Consider the following 24,034-nt stretch of genomic DNA (forward strand, 5'->3'; position numbering starts at 1 on the left):
CACACCAACTCGGGCTAGCTCGTCCTTCAAAGGGTCAGACAGTCCCATGCGAAACTGGTAAGGGAGCGCAGTGTCATTCCAGTCAGTGTCTGCGCTCCACCACCGAAATTCAGCCACATAATCTTCCGCCGCCCGGCGCCCTTGCTAAAGAGCGTGCAGTGCGGCTTCGGCAGTTGCAGAAAGCTGAGGGTCTTCATACAGTTGAGCCATGGTATTGAAGGTGGTAAAGTTGGTCAACACATCGGCTTTCTGTTCCAGAAGGCGATGGGCCCAGGTTTGAGGTTCACCTGAAAGTAAAGAGACGACAAAGCCCACCTTGGTGGCTTCCAAGGAGAAGGTACGTGGCTGGAGGGCGAAGTACAGTTCACAGGAATTGCGAAACGCCCTGAATTTGCTACGTTCCCCAGCAAATTTTTCGGGTGTGGGGACACGTGGTTCGGGCGGAGGCATCACCACCGTAGGAGAGGATGCGGTGCCTGTAGAAGAGGTAGAGGCTTGAGGGGTTCCTTGAATTCCAGTAGGGGAAGACAGTACTTGGACCCGTTCCTCCAACCGGGTGTATCCTTCCTGAAGGCTTTTGACAGCCTGGGTCAGGCCTGCTAAGTGCAAACAAAGTTCCTGCATAGGAGAGGTTCCCTGCTCGGGCTCAAACATGGCTGTTTACTACTGTTACGTACCTAAAGGGTGAGCCTGAATTGCAGAGGATGGCCTTTCCTACGCCTCCGACTCGAGGGCCCCTGGTAGTGGTGACAGGGGTGCAGGAGTGCGGAGTGGTATGAGTGCTTGGCAGGATCAACAGCAGAAGGATCAGATGGCCGGCACAGCTGACGGGATGGATGAGTAGACAGGAACTGCAGACTGGACAACTCAGCAGACAGGACAGCAGACTGAATGGATCAAGCAGACAGGTGAGCAGCCTGGATGGCTCAGCAGACAGGCCCAGCAGACTGGATGATCAACAGACAGGTGAACAGCCTGGATGGCTCAGCAGATAGGCCCAGCAGACTGGATGAATCAGCAGACAGGTGAACAGCCTGGATGGCTTAGCAGACAGGCTCAGCAGACTGGATGGGAGTCCAGGATGGTCAGACAGACCGGGTCAGTAAACAGGCTGGCAGCAGGCAGAGGGATTGTCGAACAAGCCAAGGATCAGGTACAGGCAGATAACAGGAATAGTCTCAAAGCAAGCCGGGTCAAAACAGGAGCAGATATCAGGTTTTCAGGGAACACATACACAGAGCTGCAGAGCAAACAGCAATGATGCAAGTGCCAGACAGGTTTAAATAACCCGCCAGACACTAACGAGTGCATGTGCGCGTGCGCATAGACGCCCGCAATCGTGCACTGATGGGTCTAATCTGCCTGTTACTGGCAGGATCTTCATGACAGTATGGGTTGTAGGAGGCCCACTGGAAGGTGTCATGGAGTCTTACTCTGAGCACACATGGAACCAGACATACCTCTTATAGAGGTAATACTTGAGGCGGGTGCCTGCACCGAGACTGGAGCAGCAGCAGGGTCGGCCTGCAACATAGGTTGTATCGGGGCGGCCACAGTGGGAGATTCCAGGTGAGCCGTGCGACTCAGGAGCGTTTGTAACGCCATGGCGAACTGATCCATGCGGTGATCTAGTTCATCCAATCTGGAAAAAATATTGCCAACAAGTTGATTGACTACATCTTCTGAATTCATGGCCTTTGCCTACTGTCAGAAACCATGAAATCAGACCGAGACAAAAGTACAGTTAAATCACACTTGTTTAATAATAAAAGTAAAAAGAACAAACATAGTCAAAACATAGCCAAAGTTCAGTAACCGGAATGGATAGTCAGCCAAGCCAGAAGTCAGGGACCAAAGCAGTGGAACAGCAAGCAGGATCCGGAGCCAGAAGGGATATCAGCAGTCTTTAAACAGGAACGCAGGTGATGTTTCTTGTGAGTGTTGACCTAGGCGATGGCAGAGCTCCTCTGGACTGGACGGCTTAAGTAGGCAGAACAGATGAGCAGGATATCAACAACAGCTGAGTAACTGTGGAGAGAGATGGGAGCTGGCAATTAACCGACAGCTGAGTGGCCAGCTCAGAGAAGGAAGGGCCTAGCCCAGCCCTGACAGGTTCTCAGGATCGCCCCACCAGGAGGTGAGCAAGCATAGTTGGTAAACAAGCCAAAGGTTGGTAACAAATGGTTGCAGGTTGTGATAAAGCAAAAGCATAGTTTAAAAACAAATCAAAGATAAATTACAAATGGTTGTGAAGATATTTAAAGCATCAAGAATGAAAGGAGCAAGATATTGGTTGGAGAGGAGCACAATAAATCAGGAAGTTCATGGGAGGAGCAAAGGGTTTAAGGTTCATCATAAACAAGACACAAAGCACGGCTTTCCGAAGAATCAGGCAAGGAGCTATCCAGGATCTTAGGTGGCACAGCAAAAAGGAACACTGCCAGACACCACAGAGGTACCAGGTTCAGAGTCGGATCCTGACAACTAGGTTGGTTAGTTTGTTAAGTATATGCCTTTATTCACCAAGATACTGTACATGCAGTACTGCTTTCAAATGGCAGGCTCTGACTTTTTACATCAAAGAGGTTAAAACACAATAAATACAATACAAAGACACCAGGGATAAAGGTGCTGTCCCTTCTTGTATGAGTCCATCTCATGAGATTGGTGATGCTCAGGAGAAAACCAATAAAAGTCTATGAGGGCCTATTGTGGAGATATGTCCAGCCCTAATGAAGATTTTGTCCAAAAAATGTTGACAGCCTCCCAAACTAGGGTGCAGCTTTATTCCTGAAGTAGGTAGCTAAGGTGGTGGTTTCTACTACAGTTTAGCTGAGAAGGACTGGGAATGGTGAGCAAGTGCACTTTTTGGTTATAAGTGTGCTTTGACTATAAAGTGATTGTAGTCACTAGGCTATGGTACATACATATTCTTAATATTCTTAACATGCAGTAAATGAGCTCTAAAAACAATCCCACCACCACCACTGATTTCTTTAACCGCATGCACTGAAGAGCAATGCACTCTCAAATTTTACATCTAAAGCATAGATCTCCAAACAACGGCCCTCCAGCTTTTGTGGAACTACACGTCCCATGAGGCATTGTAAAACTCCGACATTCAAAGACATGACTAGGCATGATGGGAATTGTAGTTCCTGAACAACTGGAGGGCCATAGTTTGGAGACCCCGATCTAAAGCATTGAGTTTACCCTGTTGTGGCTTTGCAGCCAAGTGAAAACTTGGCATGAATTAGTTTGGGAAGTAAAAACAGATAGTGGTGTTTGTTTTTTTATATTGGCTATTGAAATTTGCACATTTTGAATTGGTTATTGTTTCAGAAATTGATCAAAAAATTATGAAGTCAGAATACATAAATATAATATAAATCACATACCAAACTCTAAGTATATACCACCAAAAACAAACAACTGATCCAATAAATATAATAAAAGATCAATGACTAATACCATTACCTACCGATTTTGGATTCCTAGGCTCAAGTACAAGTGAAAGTTTATAAATATCATCTTCAGTATGGTATAAATCAAGCGATAACTGAAAAGACAGTTGAAAAAATATTTAAATTGGTTGCTGGGCTGATAAACATATGCAAATAAGTTGCTACAATTTCACTGGCTGCACATTTTTTTTTTCCATCAATGATTCAGAAAGTATTGTAATCAAAGGATCACCTTGACTGGTGACTGCCAGTCAAATAGAATTTTTAAGCAGGTCAGCAATGGCAGTCTGGCTAATTCCTACCAGATCAGATTTCCTTTAAAACAGAAGGTAAAGTATTTAAATGTCGTCATGGTTTATCATTTGGCAATAGTGGGCAAGGTCTTAAAGATCATTGGTTTAGCCCCAATGGTGTCACTAATGGGGGGCCAGAGGGGGGCCCTCAGCACCCCAACATTATGCTGTGCTCCACCATGTGCCCTCCCCAATTAAAACACATTTTTGTTTCTATATGTAGCGGGTGTCCCGCATCTTTCTTGGGTCACCGCCGAGTGGACACAGGCTCTTCTGTGAGGCAGAGCGTCCTGACAGCTCCTGCGAGGGATTTCTCCCCCCTCCCTCTGCTCACTGACACTGTGCAATGCATAATACGAGAGCCGCTCGCATAGCCACGGCCGCCCTATCTGCTCCCTCCCCCTGCATCTTCATTGGCAGGGAGGAGAGCGAATTCAGAAAGGACTCCACCAGCGGGGGGGGGCGGGAAATTATCTAAGTGACAGTGAAAAAAACAGACTGATTTCTCCCGTCCGTAGGACAGGAGAACCAGCCTGTAAATTCTGAAACTGGTGGCTGCAGCTCTGTAAGAATGTCTGTGACATTCTTACACAGCCCAGCGAACACACCCATCCATCCCCCCACCCCCTCACTGATGGGAGACCAGAGAGAAATACAGCTCCTCCTTCTCCTCCCACCTCTGCGCCTCTGTCTTCCCGCCCACACTATTCCCGGCGTGCAGCTGTATCTGAAGAGAGGGAATGTGTGAGTGGGAAATATGAAAACCAGCAACTGCAGATTTCTCTGTGTGTCATTGATTCCTGAGCTCCCAGCCTGGACCCGTGGGTGAGTGTACACTGCATAGTCCCTATCCCCCTCCCTTCTCTCCCCCATCTGTCTCCCCCCGCCTCCTGTTCTTTCAAGACCTTTTACAAACTTTCAGTTCCAGTTAGGCTGGTAATCGACGGTACAAATTTCTTTCCTGCAACCACAGATTGCAGGAAAGAAACTTGCATGATTCCCCCATGAATACAGGCAGTGGTGATAGGTGAATCCCTTCCGCTGAGCAATTGTATTCTCCCAACAAACAGTGATTATCAATAGTAGATATAGCGACCAGTAACGATAATCATAAGAGTATCCGGCAGGCTGGTTGTACCCAATTTGAATGATCAACTTGGTACATGCAGCCTGCCATTAATGGTTTAAATCCAGTTCCTGCTGAACCAACCGAGATTTAAACTGTCTATGGCTTGTCTTAGCACTTAGGCAGCCCATACATTGATCACTTTTTTCATTCAACTATTTGGTTGAATGAAAAAAAAGAATGTTCCAATTCCCCCATCTACACTTTCCAGGTGGATGGGGGAATCCTCCCGCTTTGGACCTGCAGCAGAACTACCAGCATTGCAGTCCTGTCCCTGCTGTCTCCATGGCAGCAGCACATTAGGACCCAGTGCTGATTACTTTATGGGGCTGATGCACAGAAGGGTCAGCACATATGGTTGTTAGAGATGGGCTCAGGCATGTTTGCAATTCCACATGTCCGATCCTGCCAGGAAGCCGACACTGCACACAGCTAATCACAGGCAGTGAGACATTTCCCGGTTTGCAGCTGCACAGATAAGGAAATGTCTCACTGTCTGTGATTAGCGGTGTGCAGTGCCGGCTTCCTGGTGGGATCAGACATGTGGGATTTCAAACATGCCTGAGCCCATCTCTAATGGTTGTAGACAGTTGAGCTCCCTGCATGTTGCTTAGCAGCAGTGGAGCCCTCTCTGATATGCTGATTGGGATGCAATCAAGGTGATGCTCCTAATCAAACTAATGTTAAATATGATAGTGGTTTTAGTGATCAAAGCCCACACCTTACAGGCATGGAGCCCACATGGCAGCTGAACATACGGTTGCTTATATATATATATATATATATATATATATATATATATATATATATATATATATATATTTATTTATTCATTTATATATATTTGTACTGTTGATTCTAATAAATACTGTGTTTATTAGATCTGACTGGGAGCATCACCTGGATCACATCCTGATCGGCAACAGTGAAGGTTATACAGCATTACTGCTGCTAGGTGACCAGCTGGGGGCTCAGCTCTCTACAACCAATAGTGCCAGCCTTTCCCTGCATGCACCCATAATGTCACCAGCACTAGGTCCTAACAGACTGCCGCCACTGCCAAGGAGACAGACGCCAGACCAGCGCTGTCAATAGCAGGGGCAGGACAGCATGAGGAGGCTGGGGAACTCCACAGTGGCAGAACACCAGGACCCAGTTGCAAGTTCAACCTTTGCAACCCTGGTAGTTCTCTTACTGCTTTGGACCCTTATATTTTCCTGGTGTGTTGGTGACATACTTCTTGTGTTCTGCCACCCTGGGGGGCCACAATACAGTAGAAAGGGGGCTCACTGCAAAACATGTGAAAGGGTCTCGTTGCAGGATAGTAATAAAGGGCCCCACAACAGAAGTAAAGAGCCCCAGGATATATATATATATATATTATATAATTGCATTTTATAGTTGGCCCCCCTACTTTTTTCCCTGTCCCCCCATGTGCCCCCCCTAAATATGAAAGCTGGAGACGCCACTGTTTAGCCCTAGTGGCCTATTGTATATCCAGGTGCACTGGTTTAAAGCACAGACACAGCTTTAAATATAGACCAAGATTCGTATCTCCTGATGCTGATTTTTTAATTTTTTTGGCTAAATACCTTTAGTCTTAAAGCGCTCTATTTCCTCAACGTCTCTTGAATTGTTTCCAAGATGCCACAGTAGGCTGCCCTGTGCTTGTGAGCACATTAACTGGAGTCATTAAACTCATTTTGATTCAAGACTTTTTTTCCATTTAAGAACAACCTTGGGTCCAAAGCTTCCCAATTAGTTTTTTTTCAACTTTTTATATTTCTTTGTTCCTTTCGCAAATTTTCCCTCAATTCCCTCCTGGTGAAATTGTTGTCACAGTGACAGTAAATGATGAAAAATACATCTTCAGTGAAGCTCCATATAGCATTAAAAACTCAACAAAGGTTTTAATCTTTCCCCAACCTATCCAAAACAATAAAGAAACAAAAAAGTTGGTGAAGTTTAATAGCTATGGGGATGCATAAATGTAGGGAATACTTAATGTTTAACTCTGAAAGAGCTTTCAGAATTGTATCTTTTTTCAGTGCAGGAAGCCTTACACTTAATACTCCTGTTTTAGGAGTGCAATAGAGATCCCCTTGTAGTTCCCCAGAGCCCCCACAAGATGTTAATACTATAAGTGTGAGTAACTTTGGGCAGTAATTATAAGGCCTCATTTACATTTGCAGTTGGGGGGGTTTAAAAATGTGTGGTTGAGCCACATTTTTACTGCCCCCAACCGATCCCTTTTAAAGGGACACACATGCCACTACCACAATGCTTTGCATAGCAGCCCAGCAAAAATTATTCTTCCTTCATTTCAGCATGGATCACTTTTCAGAGGGCAACTCAAGTTTAACCGCTTGCCGACCAGCCGCCGTCATTATACTGCAACAGGTCGTCACAATCCCATGAGCCATCGTAGCTGTATGTCGGCTCCTTTAAGCGGGATGGCTGGTGCACGCATGCCCGCTGCACTCTGGGGTACCAATGCTCGTAGCTGGCAGTCACGATAACCGCCAGCCACGTGCGTTTACGGGCACGAGGGGCAGAACAGGGACGTGTGTGTGTAAACACACAAATCCCTGTTCTGTGAGGAGAGGAGAGGCAGATTGTGAGTTCCTACTAGCTAGAAACCACAATCTGTCATTTCCTCTAGTCAGTCCCCTCCCCCTACAGTTAGAACACACACTAGAGAACACAGTTAACCCCTTGATCGCCCCCTGGTGTTAACCCCTTCCTTGCCAGTGACACTTACACAGTAATCAGTGCATTTTTATAACGCTGATCGCTGTATAATTGTCAATCGTCCCAAAAATGTATCAAAATGTCCAAAGTGTCTGCCATAATGTCGCAGCCCTGATAAAAATAGCATATCGCAACCATTACTTGTAAAAAAAAAAAAGAAGAAGAAAAATGCCATAAATCTATCACCTATTATGTAGACACTATACATTTTGCGCAAACCAATCAATATACGCTTATTGCGATTTTTATTACCAAAAATATGTAGAAGAATACATATCAGCCTAAACTGAGGAAAAAAATAGATTTTTAAAAAAAAAAATTGGGGATATTTATTATAGCAAAAAGTACAAAATATTGTGTTTTTTCAAAATTGTCGCTCTTTTTTTGTTTATAGTGCAAAAAATTAAAAACGCAGAGATGATCAAATACCACCAAAAGAAAGCTCTATTTGTGGGAAAAAAAGGACGTTAATTTTGTTTGGGTACAGCGTCACACGGCTGTGCAATTGTCAGTTAAAGCGACGCAGTGCCGTATCTCAAAAAATGGCCTGGTCATTGAGCAGCCAAATCTTCCGGAGCTGAAGTGGTTAAACAAGCCCTTGAGGCTCGGTTCACAATGGAACCGGCTGCGGATCGCACAGGAGCGATGTGCGTCTCTGTTCCCCATTTCAGGGATGAATCAGGGCTGAATCTATGCCTGAATTCGGCCCTGAAACAGAGCCAAAGATGCACAGCGTTTCTTTGCAGTGCGCTCCGCAGCCGCAACGGAGATACGTGAACCGGCTCCATAGGGAGCAGTCACATTCTCCTGCTATGCGAATTGGATGCGGGGAAACCCCGCATCCAATTCGCATAGGTGTGAACCCGGGTCTAAGAGTCCTTTAAGATGGCAGGCCATTTTAGGTTGCATAGCAACTGTGCTCTGTCAGTCTGAAAAGTTCTTGGAGGGTTATATATGTAGGTTGGTGGGTTCGTGAGTGTGCCTTCTTCTTGTGAAAGAATCAAACAGTTCTTCTGGATTGAACTGTAAGGACATGTACCCAGGAAGTCTTCTATGTGAGCTTCTCCTTTGGGGAGAAGTGTAAAGGCTTTTCTCAATTCTTGGAGTATGATTGCATTTCTACCTAGAAGGAATACTGAGATGTTCTATCCTCTGCTTGAGCACGGTGGTGCCTCTATTATCGTAAATGGCTGACTGTTCAGTTAACTCTCTTCAGTAAAGACAAAAATCTTGTTAAAGAGCCTGGTGTGTGCTATTCTATTCTATCCCAATAGTGGTACTGTCTTGGACATAGATTTGTGCCCAAGGGAACAAGAGGAACCAAAGTCAGGAAGGGATTAATAGTTGAATTGGAGAGCCCAGGTTCAGGTTTGGCTGAGACACAGAAGGGTGATATTTGGTTGCCCACAGAAGGGTGATGTCTTGATGTTTCTCTTCCAACAATAGTGACCACCAAATATGGCAGCACTATTTAACAGTTTCTTAAATGTAAGTGCAGCAAGCAAGATTAAGAACCACAGAATGAGAACTATGTGTCCTCTCTTGTGAGAGAGGAAAGTAACTTTAGTCTGAAAAACTACTCTAATTGATAACTTTTACAGGGCAAATGCAAGCCCATATCAGGCCTCTAAACAAATCAAAATGTCAGTTCCTGCAATTGAATAGATAGTATACTCAACTCTCCAGCGGCCCGTGTCTCATACTTTCCCTTTGTTCCAGAGCTACAGCCTTGGTCAGTTTATTCATTCAACATGCAAATGTCAGATGCCTGTGTCCCCTGCTGCATGCTCTGGTTTCTTCCTCCAACCGATACATCAATACAATACTCAGAATGACTCACCCACTGTCATAGGGGCCGGAGGATGGAATTAAAGTGCACGGTGGATGGCACAGGTATGAGAAATTCCCAGAAGTATCAAATTTAGTGCTGTTCAATAGGAATGACTATACTGCCTCTTCTATTGCAGTCAACTATTATGGGATTTGTAACATGTATAGAGTAGTGCACATGAGAGCAACTAACATGCACTCTTTGTTTCAAACAAAGTGAAGTGAGGGGGAAAGGAAAGGTTCAGTAGCCTATGTTACAAGGATGCAAAAAACATAGTAAGAAACAATTTCATGAAAAATAAATTATAGGCCCATTGGGTATTGGATGTGTATGGTTTTTGGAAAAAAGGGATATTGTTTAGTATCACTTCAAGGTGCTCTTGTGAAAGAAGGACTGATACATATTAGGAAAAGGTTCTCTTTTGCTACTTTTTGTTTATGATACACAAAGAACAAGAAATGCAAAACTTACAAACCTCCCTCCAGGTCCCAAAATCACTAGGCTCCAAAAAAATGGGCTCTAATATAAATCTAGCAAGGTTGGGATCCTCTAGCAAATAATTATGAGAAGTAAAAAAAAAAAGGAATAACTAGTTTTGGGCTCAAGACCAAGCCATTACAGCACTGGGTCCCTATAAATAATCCTAAAAACCTAGACCAATGCATCATAAAAAAAACAACTTTATTATGCATTCAGTATTTCACAAAAGTGAATACACCTCTCCCATTTTTTGTAAATATTTTATTATATCTTTTTATGTGACAACACTGAAGAAATGACACTTTGCTACAATGTAAAGTAGTGAGTGTACAGCTTGTATAACAATGTAAATTTGCTGTCACCTCAAAATAACTCAACACACAGCTATTAATGTCTAAACCGCTGGCAACAAAAGTGAGTACACCCCTAAGTGAAAATGTCCAAATTGGGGCCAAAGTGTCAATATTTTGTGTGGCCACCATTATTTTCTAGCACTGCCTTAACCCTCTTGGGCATGAAGTTCACCAGAGCTTCACAGGTTGCCACTGGAGTCCTCTTCCCCTCCACGATGACATCACAAAGCTGGTGGATGTTAGAGACCCGGTCGCTCCTCCACTTTCCGTTTGAGGATGCCCCACAGATGCTTAATAGGGTTTAGGTCTGGAGAAAAGACACAAGGGGAGATGCGCCTCTGGGTGTAGATATAGGACGGTGTTTGTAGCAAGCTAAGAGTGCCCACAAAGCAGGAATGGACTGACTACAATGATGATACCCCTGTGCTGGGATCAATGCTTATTATGACTACACAAATGTGAGTTGCCTGTGTATTTTTATCTACATTAAACTTGTCCTATAGCTACACCCAGAGGTGCCTCTCCCCTTGTGTCTTTTCAGTGCATTGGAACATGGTTTCTGTTCCCCCCCTGATGGCAGCCCTGAGTGTGGGACCCTCCCCCCCATCATTACCCTATATGGTCCGAGGACTTTTTAAATAACCATAAGACTGTGGACTTTTACTATGTTATCTTTACTGTGCATATATTAATATGCCTATACAGCACATTACCTAATACTGTGGGATACTTACTGCTCTAATTCTCTGCACCTTTACTTGTATATTTAGGTCTGGAGACATGCTTGGCCATACATAACCTTTACCCTCATTTTCTTTAGCAAGGCAGTGGTCATCTTGGAGGTGTATTTGGGGTCGTTATCATATTGGAATACTGCCCTGCAGCCCAGTCTCTGAAGGGAGGGGATCATGCTCTGCTTCAGTATGTCACAGTACATGTTGGCATTCATGGTTCCCTCAATGAACTGTAGCTCCCCAGTGCCGGCAGCACTCATGTAGCCCCAGACCATGACACTCCCATCACCATGCTTGACTGTAGGCAAGACACACTTGTCTTTGTACTCTTTACCTGGTTGCTGCCACACACGCTTGACACCATCTGAACTAAATAATTGTATCTTGGTCTCATCAGACCACAGGACATGGTTCCAGTAATCCATGTCCTTATGCTGGCCATACACTATACAGAAAATCGGCCGAACACATTTTCGAAAAACGAACATTCGACCGAGACCGCAAACGATCGTGCCATCATGTAATGACCGATAAATTGTTCAGTGGACATGAATAAATAATTTTTTGTTTGTTTTTTTACATATACCTAGTGCAGACAGTTCGGACGGGAAACACATTAACCTTGCAATTTATCGTACGTTCGGCAGAAATTTTCCAAACTTCCCGTTCGTTTTTTTCCCACAAAAACGTCACAAACTATTATCGATTTGTGCCCATTAACTTGCCGAAAAACGAACGAAGTGTCTTTACGAACGATTTTTCGGCCAATTTTTCGTATAGTGTATGGCCAGCATTCGTCTGCTTGTCTTCAGCAAACTGTTTGCGGGCTTTCTTGTGCATCATCTTTAGAAGAGGCTTCCTTCTGGGATGACAGCCATGCAGACCAATTTGATGCAGTGTGCAGCGTATGGTCTGAGCACTGACAGGCTGACCCCCCTACCCCTTCAACCTCTGCAACAATGCTGGCAGCACTCATACATCAATTTCACAAAGACAACCTCTGGATATGACGCTGAGCAGGTGCACTCAACTTCTTTGGTCGACCATGGCAAGGCCTGTTCTGAGTGGAACCTGTCCTGTTAAACCGCTGTATGGTCTTGGTCACTGTGCTGCAGCTCAGTTTCAGGGTCTTGGCAATCTTCTTATTGCTCAGGCCATCTTTATGTAGAGCAACAATTCTTATTTTCAGATCCTCAGAAGAGAGTTCTTTGCCATGAGGTAAGATGTTGAACTTCCAGTGACTAGTATGAGAGCGTATGAGAGCAATAACACCATATTTAATACACCTGATCCCCATTCACACCTGAGAACTTGTAACACTTATGAGTCACATGACACCGAGGAGGGAAAATAGCTAATTGGGCCCAATTTGGACATTTTCACTTTGGGGTGTACTCACTTTTCTTGCCAGCAGTTTAGACATTAATGGCTGTGTGTTGATTTATTTTGAGGGGACAGCAAATTTACACTATTATACAAGCTGTACACTCACTACTTTACATTGTAGCAAAGTGTCACATGAAAAGATATAATAAAATATTTACAAAAATGTGATGGGTGTACTCACTTTTGTGAGTTACTGTATATTGCATAAACAAATATAAAACCAACCATGAACCTCATACCACCCTATCCATATTGCACACATTTTCCATATTCTTATTCATCCTCAAACTTAGCATAGGATTCTACATGCCCCCTACCTATCCTGGTCCATTGGTCTAGATTCTGTGATGGTTTGCTCTTGAGTCCAAAACTAGTTTTTCCATTTTTTTAATTTCACATAAAGAACAAGCAGTCTGCCATTATTTTGGGGTAAATAAAATATATACATACCGTTAAGAGGTTAATTAAATCCATACTTGTTTCTAAGTGAGGTGAAGCACTCTGTAGTGAAACCAGCTCATTGAGAGTAACATATAACTGTTGCATTTTAACAGTGTTTACTTTATTGTCATCCACCCAGTCAGGAAAAACAACATGTACAGCTATTAAGTCTTTCAAGTGAACACCAAGAATAGGGATTTTAAACCCTACACACTCAGCAAATGCTTTGCGATAACTACAGTAGTTTCCATTAGACGAGACCAGCTCGGTCATTTCATTCCACACCTGCAAAGAACAGAAGAAAAACATTTATCAGGTAATAACTCTAAAGGCAAAAAATACTATTCATGTTCATATTTCTAAAAAAGCCCATTACTTCCTGGCACTCATGCACACTACACTGGCAGACCAAAATTTTCCAGTTCTCTTGTCACTTCACCTTCTCCCTAGGTATAGTGCCTTCCTATCCACATCTAGTAAAGCATCTAACTAGGCCATATTAACAGAAACTACTACTATGTGAGACTGCGAATAGAACTTATATACTTTTACCTTTGAGTCTGTAGTATTAAAGTACAATTTAAGGTTCAAGTATAATAGTCTAAACAAGTAACAAATCCGGTTACTTTGTAATGCACAAGCCTTAAAAAGTTTCCTTTACCCTACCTTACTAAAACAAATCATTCTTTGTGCCTCACATGCTCCCTCTCCCAGGCATTGCAGCTTAAGGTGGGAGGGTTTTAGCAGGACTGCCAATCCAAAAAAGCAAAAAATGCTGCTAGACATACTACCCACTGCAAGTTTTTCTTTATACCACACTAAAGGCGCAGTCTATATGAGAGTGGCAACACTGCTCCTAATTCAGGAGCAAGGCAGCATCATTGCCACACCATCACAGGAAACTGCATTATGTGGAATTCACTGACAGGATTAAAGGGTTTTTTTAGGACTTTGCACTTGGGGGATTAAGATAAAACTGTAAGTGCAAATGCACTTATAATTAACTGCTGCAGCACATATATTCAATGGGAGGCCGAAGTTTACCTTTAACTTATCTCCTTGGCCATACACATTAGCTGGTGTTAGGCATAATCCACCTTCAAAAGTGTTTTTCCTGTTCTAAAATACACCTTTTGTGTTCTTTAAAAAAAATAGCTTAGCATTATTGAGAATAAAACAGGACATTTCTATCAAATACTTACCATAATTTTCCTTTCCTGATGGACTCCGTGGCAGCCTACATGTGGGTTAATCCCACCCCTCACACCTCATAGGACCCCTCTCCCATTAATCTTTGCTCTGGGCCAGAGGCCGTGTTCCATAATTTAGGCTACTCCAGCCACTGGGAGGGAACTCATGCTGCCATGGAGTCCATCAGGAAAGGAAAATTATGGTAAGTATTTGATAGAAATTTTCCGTTTTCCTAACAGACTCCATGGCAGCCTATGTGTGGGAAATAACTAGACATACACACTCGGGTGGACAAAGTGCTGGACAAAAGAAAAAAGGTTTAAATGGCACCATCAACAGACAAGATATGTAAACCAAAATTAACAAATGACAAAGAGGCTGGCTCTAAGCAGTATTACGCCATGAACGTGTTAATTGAAGACCACAAGGCCGCTTTGCAAATTACTTCTGGAACCACGTGATGTGAAGCCACCCATGATGTAGACACGCTTCTGGTTGAGTGAGCGGTCACCGCTTCTGCTGGTGCCAAACCCTTAGCTTTGTAAGCCCACTGAATGGCCTGAACAATCCATGCTATAATAGATCTGGAAGAGGTACACAATCCTTATTCTTTCCATGAAAAAGAACAAACAGGTGGTCGGACTGACGGAACAGAGCTGTAGCTTCTAGATACTGTCTCAGAGCTTTCACGACATCTAGGGGATGAACACTGGAATCTCCAGTTGATCTAAATGTTGGAAAAGCAATCTCCTGATTATCCTGAAAATCAGATGATACTTTGGGGTTTGAACCCAGCATAGGAATCAAAACTACCCGATCAGGAAAAAAAGTTAGAAATGGCTCCTTGCATCCCAGAGAGCTGATTTCGGAGACCCTCTTGGCCAATGTTATAGCCACCAGGAAGGCAACTTTTAGAGAAAGTTCCTTAATAGAGAAATGATTTGTGTGTTCCATCTCTCTTCCTGAGAAGAAATACAGGACAAGGGGAGGATCCCACTTAGAAAATCATGGCTTTTTCCGAGGTCTGAGCCTTATTGCTCCTCTGAAGAACTGCCAAGTAAGAGGGTGTCTAGCCCAGGAAACGCCTATGAAGGCAGAAATTGCAGAAACTTGAACCCGCAACAAGCTGATTGATAAGGAGAGATCCAAGCCTGATTGTAGGAAGCCCAGGATATCGTGTATCTTTGGATTATTGCAAAACCCTGCAGTGGAGGAGGTGTATTCTGCAAATTTTTTCCAAATCCTCTGGTAGACCCTGTTGGTGCCTGCTCTTCTGGCATTCAATAATGTGGAGATGGCCCTACTCGGACAGCCTAGGGCCTCCAGTCTTCCCCTCTCAAAAACCAAACCATCAGGTGCAGATGGGCCGAGCATGGATGTAGAGTTGCCCCTTGCGATAGGAGAGCTGGTCAGGAGGGCAGAGGAACTGGGTCCCGGAAGCTGAGTTGCATCAGCAGGGGAAACCATGGCCTGTTTGGCCAGTACGGGACTATTGCCACTATCTCTACTTCTTCCATCCTGACCCTCGACAGACACCGCAGAATGACAGGAACCGGGGAAAGGCATATGCCCTGTGGAATCTTCATTAGTCTGTCAGAGCATCTACCCCAAAAACCTGGGGACGATACCTCTGTAGTATCTCTCTAGTCTGAAGTTGCACAGGGAGGCAAACAAGTCTACTTCTGGAATGACTCCCAGGGACGGGACCCACTTGAAGACTTTGGGGTGGAGAGCCCACTCGTTGTTGTCTAGAAAAACTCTCGACAGAAATTCTGCCTGAACTTTCTGGACCCCGGGGAGATAGACAGCTGTTAGGTTGGCCAGGTTCATCTGGGCCCAGGTCATGATAGGCTGTACTTCCTTCAACAGGGAGGGACCGTGAGTACCTCGCTGTCTCTTAATGTATGAGACTGCCTTTGTGTTGTCCAGTCTTAGGAGGACCGAGGTTCCTGCCGTTAAGTGGTGAAAGGCCTATAGATCGCAGAACGCTGCCCAGAGTTCCAGAACATCGGAGACTAATCTGTGAGGAAGAAAGCTCCATATGCCTTGGGCTACCTCTGTCAGGCAGAGAGTGCCTCAGCCCCTATTGCTGGCATCTGTTGTGATGGTGATCAAAGACACAGGTGCAATGGAGTGACAGCTGAGGAGGTTCCTCAGCTGTAACCACAAAGGAAGGCTCCCCTGCATAGACAGGGTTATTCGGATAGAGTCATCCTGGAGCCCTGTGTTCCACTGCTTGAGGGCATTTTCCACTGCGCCCACTCGAGACATGGAAGTAGGCATCCTTCAGGTCTATAGACACAAGCCAATCGCCTGGCTGGATTGCCTGACAGATCGTGAGTAGCGTCTTCATCTTGAATTTCTCCTTCTTGATGAAGTAATTCAAGTGGGTTAGATCTATAACTGGTCTCCAGGAGCCGTTCTTCAAAACCATGAAGAGAGGCGAGTAGACCCCTTGAAACCTTTTGTCACCTGGAACTGGTGTTGCAGTGACCTGAGCCACTAGAGAGTCTGCATAGGACAGGAGAATTTGCTTTTTCTCTTCCGAGAGAGGCAAGGTCTGCTGAATGTCTAGGCATGGCCTGAAGAGACTGTTTTGACGCCCCAATAATCTTTGATCGAGGCTGCCCAGACGTGCTGAAAGCGAAGTAAGAGAGCCCGACTCGCTCTGTCTGGGCAGGCGCAATATCAAAAAGATTTAGAGGCTACCTGTCCACCAGAAGATGCCCCTTTTGAGAACTTCTGGCCTGAAGGTTGTTTTACCTTCCAGGTCTTCCTGAACTTACGACCAGGTCTATAGCAGCGAGCGTCCCTTGCCCGATCCGATCCTTGCCTGGGCTGTGTTCTTTTCTGGTTTAGCAGGCGACGATCATGGGGAAGGAATCCCGACTTGCCCCCTGTGGCACGGGTGATGACACTGTCCAATTTGTTCCCAAAGAGGGACGAATCCTCAAAGGGAATCCTGCACCATGCCTGCTTGGAGGCAGGGTCGGCTACCCACGAGCGCAGCCACAAGGCATGCTTAGCCATGACAAACGACAGCATGATCCGAGCCACCAGGCGATAAGCTGCCGCCAACCTTAGTTCATGTATAGGTGAATTCTTGACCATTTCTTCCGAGATGCTCCTCAGGGATGCATCTATGTCTTCCATCCAGGCCTCCATCGCTTTGGATAGGGCTGCGAGAGCCAGAGCTGGTTTGCAGGTCATACCTGGGACTAGGAGCTGCTGCTCGACCCACCACATGACCAGGGCATTTACAAGGCCTCCCGTTAATAGCTGGGACGTTTGGCCATATTGCCGCTTGCCTGCCTATGGCCAGGTTAGTAAGCTCTTCATGGCATCGCATATTATCGCCCATGTCCACCTGCTAATAGCTAGGATTGCTGGACTTCAGAGAGGATCACCATTAGCAACCACAGTATCGCCGTGCACACCGCCAGGCCTAGATTACAGAAAACTTCATAAAAGGTAAGACTTCATCTTGGTCCTAGGAGGAGGATAAAAAAGCAACACGGCCTCTGGCCCAGAGCAGATTTATAGGAGAGGGCTCCTATGAGGTATGAGCGGGCGGGATTAACCCACACGTAGGCTGCCATGGAGGCTGTCAGGAAAGATAACATATCCCCAACTTAGTTTCCAAAACTCAACATTCCATGTGTGAAAAAAAAAAATACTGTTTATGAGGGTATAATGCTGTAACGTTAATGTATATATAGAGCACAAAACTGAACTACAGGCAGATATAATGGCAAATTCACATCTATGCATGTTATGGTATGCCCTGTCTCTCCAATGTACATATAGAGAAAAATCAGCATAGCTCCGTGACCGTTGCTTTGTCAGATACAGCAATTGGGAACCAGTCAGCATGGTTACTGAACCAGCCAAACTGGCAATTGCGCAGTCATGTAACATTATGGACAAATTACATTTTTATCATTTTTTTTCACATATATAGAGCTTTCTTTTGGTGCTATTTGATCAGCTCTGGGTTTTTTATTTTTTGTGATATAAACAAAAAAGAACGAAAATTTTGAAACAAAAAAATATTTTCTACTTTCTGTCTTTCTGTCATTCTGCTATATAACATGTCTTTGATAATAAAATACCAATAAGCATATAGTAATTGGTTTATGTGAAATGTATAGCGTACTGACAGCCTCATTTCTTGAGGCCCTAAAATGGTAGAACAGTTCGAATTCCCCCAAATCACCCCTTTTTGGAATGTAGACAGTCTGGGGCATTTAGTAAGAGGCATGGTGAGCTTATTGAAGTTGTAACTTTTTGTCACAATTTTTTTGAAAATTAAGAAATGTACTAAAATTTATTTTTTTTTAACATACTGTCACCGGTACAGTGCAGCATCATCATATGGCTGATGTGGCAGTAATCTGGGACACTGACTGGTGACAGTACGTGAAAAAAAAAAAACGTTTTTTCTATCTTGTAATATTTTTTTTATTTAGTTTTTAGGTTCAGTGTCACCATAGTAGTGCACAATTGTTACATGAATTGTTTTGAACGTAACCATTCATGACAGCTGTGATCCCTAATGATTGGCTACACAATGATTGGCTACAGTTAATCAAATGGCACAGGGTGCTGTGTATGGCCCAGAGACAGCTGTGGGCAAATCACCGCATTCATTCATAACAGCTTTGTTGACATTGTGACCAGGCCCCAAGTGCTAGGATCAGCAATCTGCTGTGTCGGGTGGACAGTGGTCATGGTGGTGGTGGGGGGGGGGAGTGCGCACTCTTAGACCCGAGCAGGCATAATCACACACATGTACGTGATTTTGCCTGCACATGCCCCTCTGCCGCAGTATATGTACGGTGGCTGGTCAGCAAGTGGTTAATCTGTTGCCTTGCGCAAAAGGAGACACTTTGACAGAAGCTGGCAGCAGTTGTATAAAGTGGTTCTAAAGCTGGACATTTATTACCTTAATGCATTAATGCTTAAAGCTGAGCTGCGCTTGTGTGTAATAGACACACACAGCCTGGCTTGGGATCGGGCCCACAGGTGAGCCCTTATAGGAAGCGGCTTCCTATGGTGGTGCACTGGTAAGAGGAGGAATCTGGAGCACCGGCAGGGGACCCAAGAAGGGGGAGGTTCAAGGCCGCTCTGTGTAATACCATTGCACAATGCAGGTAATTATAACATGTTTATTTTAATAAAAAGAAAAAAAATACCTTTACAAAACACTTTCAGTGCTATTCAGACTGTAATAACAGCAACCTTTCTTTTTCTGTTTTTTTTTTCGATAGGTAGGAACGCATTAAACCTTTTGTAAAGATGTTTTTTTCTGCCTGTGTACTGGGAAGATTCATCCCTTTATTAGTCCTGGTGATTATTATCACCATAAAAGAAAAATTTTGGGTTTCTCCTTACTTTTGTGTTTTCCAGAGTTGCCACCAGAACAAGAGGTGAGGGTAAGTCTTCTGAGAGGGACCCCTTTTTGGATGACATCTGTATTTGTTCAGGCACCCGTGCTCACCTGCATGTCATATTAGGACACAAAGGCCGTGTCCGTGCAGCTGCATGTCCCAATAGAAATTAATGGGATGCGGGGATGCACACAACACCGGTCCATTACCATGCCAGAAAAATGCGGACCTACGTGGAGCCCGGAGTAAAGCATCCCATGTAAATGGACCCTGATATTAAAATAAAAATCAGTATGGTATGTAATTACTAGTATAATACAATAAAATAAAAAAGTCTAAAAATCAATTAGGTGGGCAATGCTGCTTAATTTGCCCTTAGCACTTAGACACCAATGACCAGTGGTCATAGAACGTTTATTGTATGTTTACTTAAAACGCACAGTTGTTTCTTGATACTACCCTCCTGTAATTAGCAGCATTGATGGTGGGACAGTCAGTCAATCAGGGTTTAATTGCCCACAGGATACATGCTTACAGGAAGGGACAGCACAAAAATGAGCTCACAAGTTGGCTGCTGCTCCTTCACTGTTCAGTCCCCTATCTTTTCTTTTTTTCTCCTGATTCCTCCTAAACTGTAGTCCTTTTTTTCTATAGGTATTTTCTCTACTCAGTATGTGATAATTGTGTAACTGATTGCATGAGCACTGCAAAAAAAGGTTACCCATAGTATGATGTAAAAATGAAGTGGCGTGCCTTTGTATTTTATGTGTATTGTGTTCCTTATAGAAATGCTTGTATAACATGATTTTTACTTTGAAAAAGAAAAACAGGAGGTATATGTGGCTTTTCTTCCTCAGTTATTACCTATTAATCACATTTATGATCATCTCTGAACTAAAATGTATTATATAGCATATGCAATAGGTCTACTGTGTTTGCTCATACATATAAAAAAAATGACAAACACAAATATGTTGTTTGTTGTCAACATTTTGCATACCTTTGTAACATCAGAGGTGAGATGTGCATGAGTATCTTTAAGACGAGATATGGAGCTATGGCTTAGTCCACCAACAACTGCCATCAGAGTGTTAAAGTTTTGAAGATCCAATAATTTCTGCAGAGAAATAAATTATACAGAATCAAAAATATGCAATATCTGACAACAGATTTGCAGGCAACTTCCTAATTACATTGGGCCTCTATAATCCATATTGGACTTTGGCTACAAGCTTAGGCTGTGGTATACACCAATTAGCCATAACATTATGATCTTTATGATCACTGACAGGTAAAGTGAATAACTGTGATTATCCCATGATTACAAAGCAACCTGAAAGTTGATGGGATTATCCCGTTACAACGGAACCTTTAAGTTGATGGAATTATACCGTTACAATAGAACCTGAAAGTTGATGGGTTATATAAGTCAGCAAGTGAACATGTTGTCCCCAAAGTTAATGTGTTGAAAGCAGAAAAAATGGTCAGGCGTAAGGATTTGAGCGACTTTAACGACTTTAACAAGAGCCAAGTTGTAATGGCTGGACACCTTGATTAGAGCATCTCCAAAACTGCAGCTGTTGTGTGATGTTCTTGGTCTGTGAAGAATATTATTAATATCTAATATTCTTGTATCTCAGAGGCATTTCCGGATGAATAGCATTGATAGTCAAACTGACTTAAAACAAAGTGTGAGTTTATTGTCACACAATTGGCATAATAAATACAATGTAAAAAAATATGATAGTTCAGTTCAATGTAGGTAAAAATATATGAAATAGAATTAAAAGTTATAAAGCTGTAATAAGCTTATGAAAGCATGTGTGCTTCATGGCTGCTGTCTGTCACCATGCTGTCTTGTGTGTCGTTCAAGAAGAAACAGTAAATGAAGTTCTTAGACTTCTGGCAGAATTGACAGCTGTCCCAACTTGTCTCAAAGTGTCTTGTGAACATGTCAGTGCCATCTATCCTAGTGACTATGTGTCTGTGTGTGTGTGTGTCTGTCTGTGTGTCTGACTGTGTGTCCTTCAATATGGAAGCATTGGCTTTATATGTTACATGTGAACGTGTGAACGTCATAACCTCACACCAACTTAGAACCTTGTATGGCACATATTCATTTCTGCTAGCTTCAGTATGCTATCCAAGAGAAGATTCTAACTCAGAGTCATATATGGCATAGGATTGACAAGCCCACATGTAACACTCCATACTTGAAGTAATATGCTGATCATGTAATGTCATATAACCAAACATCTATATAATATGAACACATATTATCAACTTTACATTAAGTAACTATATACTAGTACTTATTAATATGACTAGAACTACAAACTAACTTAACTTAACAGGATATAATCCACAATGTATATTCCTTTAGCTACATGGACACATGTCTATTTTTGTCTTCTCATGACATTCTACAAGATACCTTATATGTCATACTCAAATTGGCTACACCAGAAAAATCCAGCAATGCTCAGCTTTAGATGAAGAATCATGTCAAATTAATTGATCAAGGTCATTCACACATACTCTATTTATCATGATTAATCATAAAACCAAATATGTTTTGCAAGCTTGCCATGAATATAATATAACACCTATAAGTGCCGAATTATGAATTTGGAATAATATTCTAACAGTCTGCACTGGTCAGGACCTCTCAAAAGTGGTCTAAGGATGGAAAACCACCAAACAGGTGACAGGGTCATGGGCAGCCAAGGCTCATTAATGCACCTGGGGAGCAAAGGCTGGCCCATGTGGTCTAATCCAATAGAAGAGCTACTGTAGCTCAAACTTCTGAAAAAATGTATGCTGGTTCCTATAGAACAGTATCTGAATATGCATACGCATCTCAGTTTTCTGCGTAGCTGAATACCAGTCAGGGTACCCATGCTGTCCCATGTCCACAGCTAAAAACACCTACAATAGGAATGTGAGCATCAGAACTTGACCATAAAGAAATGGAAAAGAGTAGCTTGGTCTGATGAGTTCAAGAATAGTTTTAGCAACACGAGTTTAAAGTGTTGACTTGGCTTTCAAATTCTCAAGATCTCAATCCAATTGACCATCCATCCAATTTATTACTGATGGCTTGGTGCCAGATACCACAGCATACCTTTAGAGGTCTAGTGGAGTCCATGCTTCAATGGGTTATGGTGGGTGGTCATAATGTTAAGGCTGTCGGTGTATAATACGGTGAAGCTGATTTACTAACGGAGTTGAGAATCTTCACTGAAAAAATGTGTAAACAAGTCACTTCAATTAACACATTATGTGAAAAGCAAATGCCTGTTTACCTTGAACACTGAATCATGTGCACTTGCTTTTCACATGATTGGCTAATTAAAGTGAAAATTTAATAATGATTTAAGTCAAAATTCTCAATTCCTTTACCAAATAAGCCCAAATGTGTTTTCTCTTTTGAAGGCATCAAACTCATGACACCAATAAATCCAAAGGGGTAGTGCTATTTTTTTCTTTTTATGATGCATGAGTTTTGCATATCATATACCTATGTTTTATTGATCTATTGACTTACTACGTAACTGTGTGAACCTAGACTGGCATTGCTTATGCTAAAGTTTGACTATGCTTTGTCTAGTTGTCACTGTTTGGGTTTGTTGTGTTTCTTAGTTGTTTGGCTATACACAAACCTCATTGAAGTCAATGGGATCTGAATGTTAAAAACAGTAGGCTAATAGGCAATGGGTTATTAAGCAAATAGCATGGGGGCTGGGCACTTCCCTAGAGAACACATACCAAAGCAAAAAAAATGTTTAAAAAAAAAAAAGTAATCCTTAAAGGGAAACATTAAAAATACAAAATTCAAAAATACAAAAAAGTGATTGTAAACCTCAGACATAAAATACAAAGTATATCCCTCAATAGTGTGTACTTGTTTCAGTTAAGAGCACTAAGTGTTATTTCTGTCTGCTGCCCCATTCCTCTGCTATCAGAATGATTTTTTTCTGGTACAATTTTTTTTAGTTAAAATATAAGAAAAAATATAGCTTTAATAATCCCGTGCAGGGGATATGAGCAGTAAGCATAACATAATGCAACATGAAAATACACATTTAGAACATGTTTTGGGAAATGAACTGTCGAACAACAATAACCCTCCAGTCAAAGCTGGGGGTCGACACAGGGTGTCTGAGCTAAATTGCTCAGGGGCTGGGGTGTGGAGCAAGATATAGAATAATTCTGCGCTACCCTAAAACGAAAGACAAGGAAGCAGCCAACACGACCAACAAAGTGTAAAATGGAAAAACAACAAAAAAGTGTGGCGCTGAACAATGTCATATAAAACTGTAAACAAGTCAATAGACAGTAAGGAGGATCAATTGTATCTGCTTTTAAGCATATAGTCCTCATATGAACTTCAAAGATACATAGTCTATATGGCAATATGTTAAGACAAAATATTGAATACTTATATAGACATCTTGACTGAAAATCCGCTCACTACCACCAAGAGTTGAGGAGGCTTACCAGATGAGGTGGACCCAATGGGGCATACGCCGGATTGGGTCGGACAAGGCTTAGGTGGTGAGTGGCTGTATATACTCCAAGAAGGATGCGGTCT

The 24,034-nt window shown here is 43.0% G+C and overlaps 1 protein-coding gene across 3 annotated transcripts in view; it reads right to left on the reverse strand.

The window, feature by feature from the left end:
• The window catches only part of RASGRP3 (RAS guanyl releasing protein 3), a 252,417-nt gene that overhangs the window by 59,205 nt on the left and 169,178 nt on the right, over positions 1-24,034 (reverse strand). For all 3 annotated transcript variants that reach the window (XM_073627726.1, XM_073627725.1, XM_073627724.1), the window contains exons 8-10: positions 20,441-20,557; positions 12,869-13,144; positions 3,482-3,559 (exon numbers count right to left, since the gene is read on the reverse strand). In XM_073627726.1, coding sequence (XP_073483827.1) covers positions 3,482-3,559; positions 12,869-13,144; positions 20,441-20,557 — 471 coding nt within the window. The remainder of the gene's footprint in view (positions 1-3,481; positions 3,560-12,868; positions 13,145-20,440; positions 20,558-24,034) is intronic.

The sequence above is a fragment of the Aquarana catesbeiana genome, linkage group LG04 (assembly GCF_042186555.1).
Source record: "Aquarana catesbeiana isolate 2022-GZ linkage group LG04, ASM4218655v1, whole genome shotgun sequence".
NCBI classification, from domain to species: Eukaryota; Metazoa; Chordata; class Amphibia; order Anura; family Ranidae; genus Aquarana; species Aquarana catesbeiana.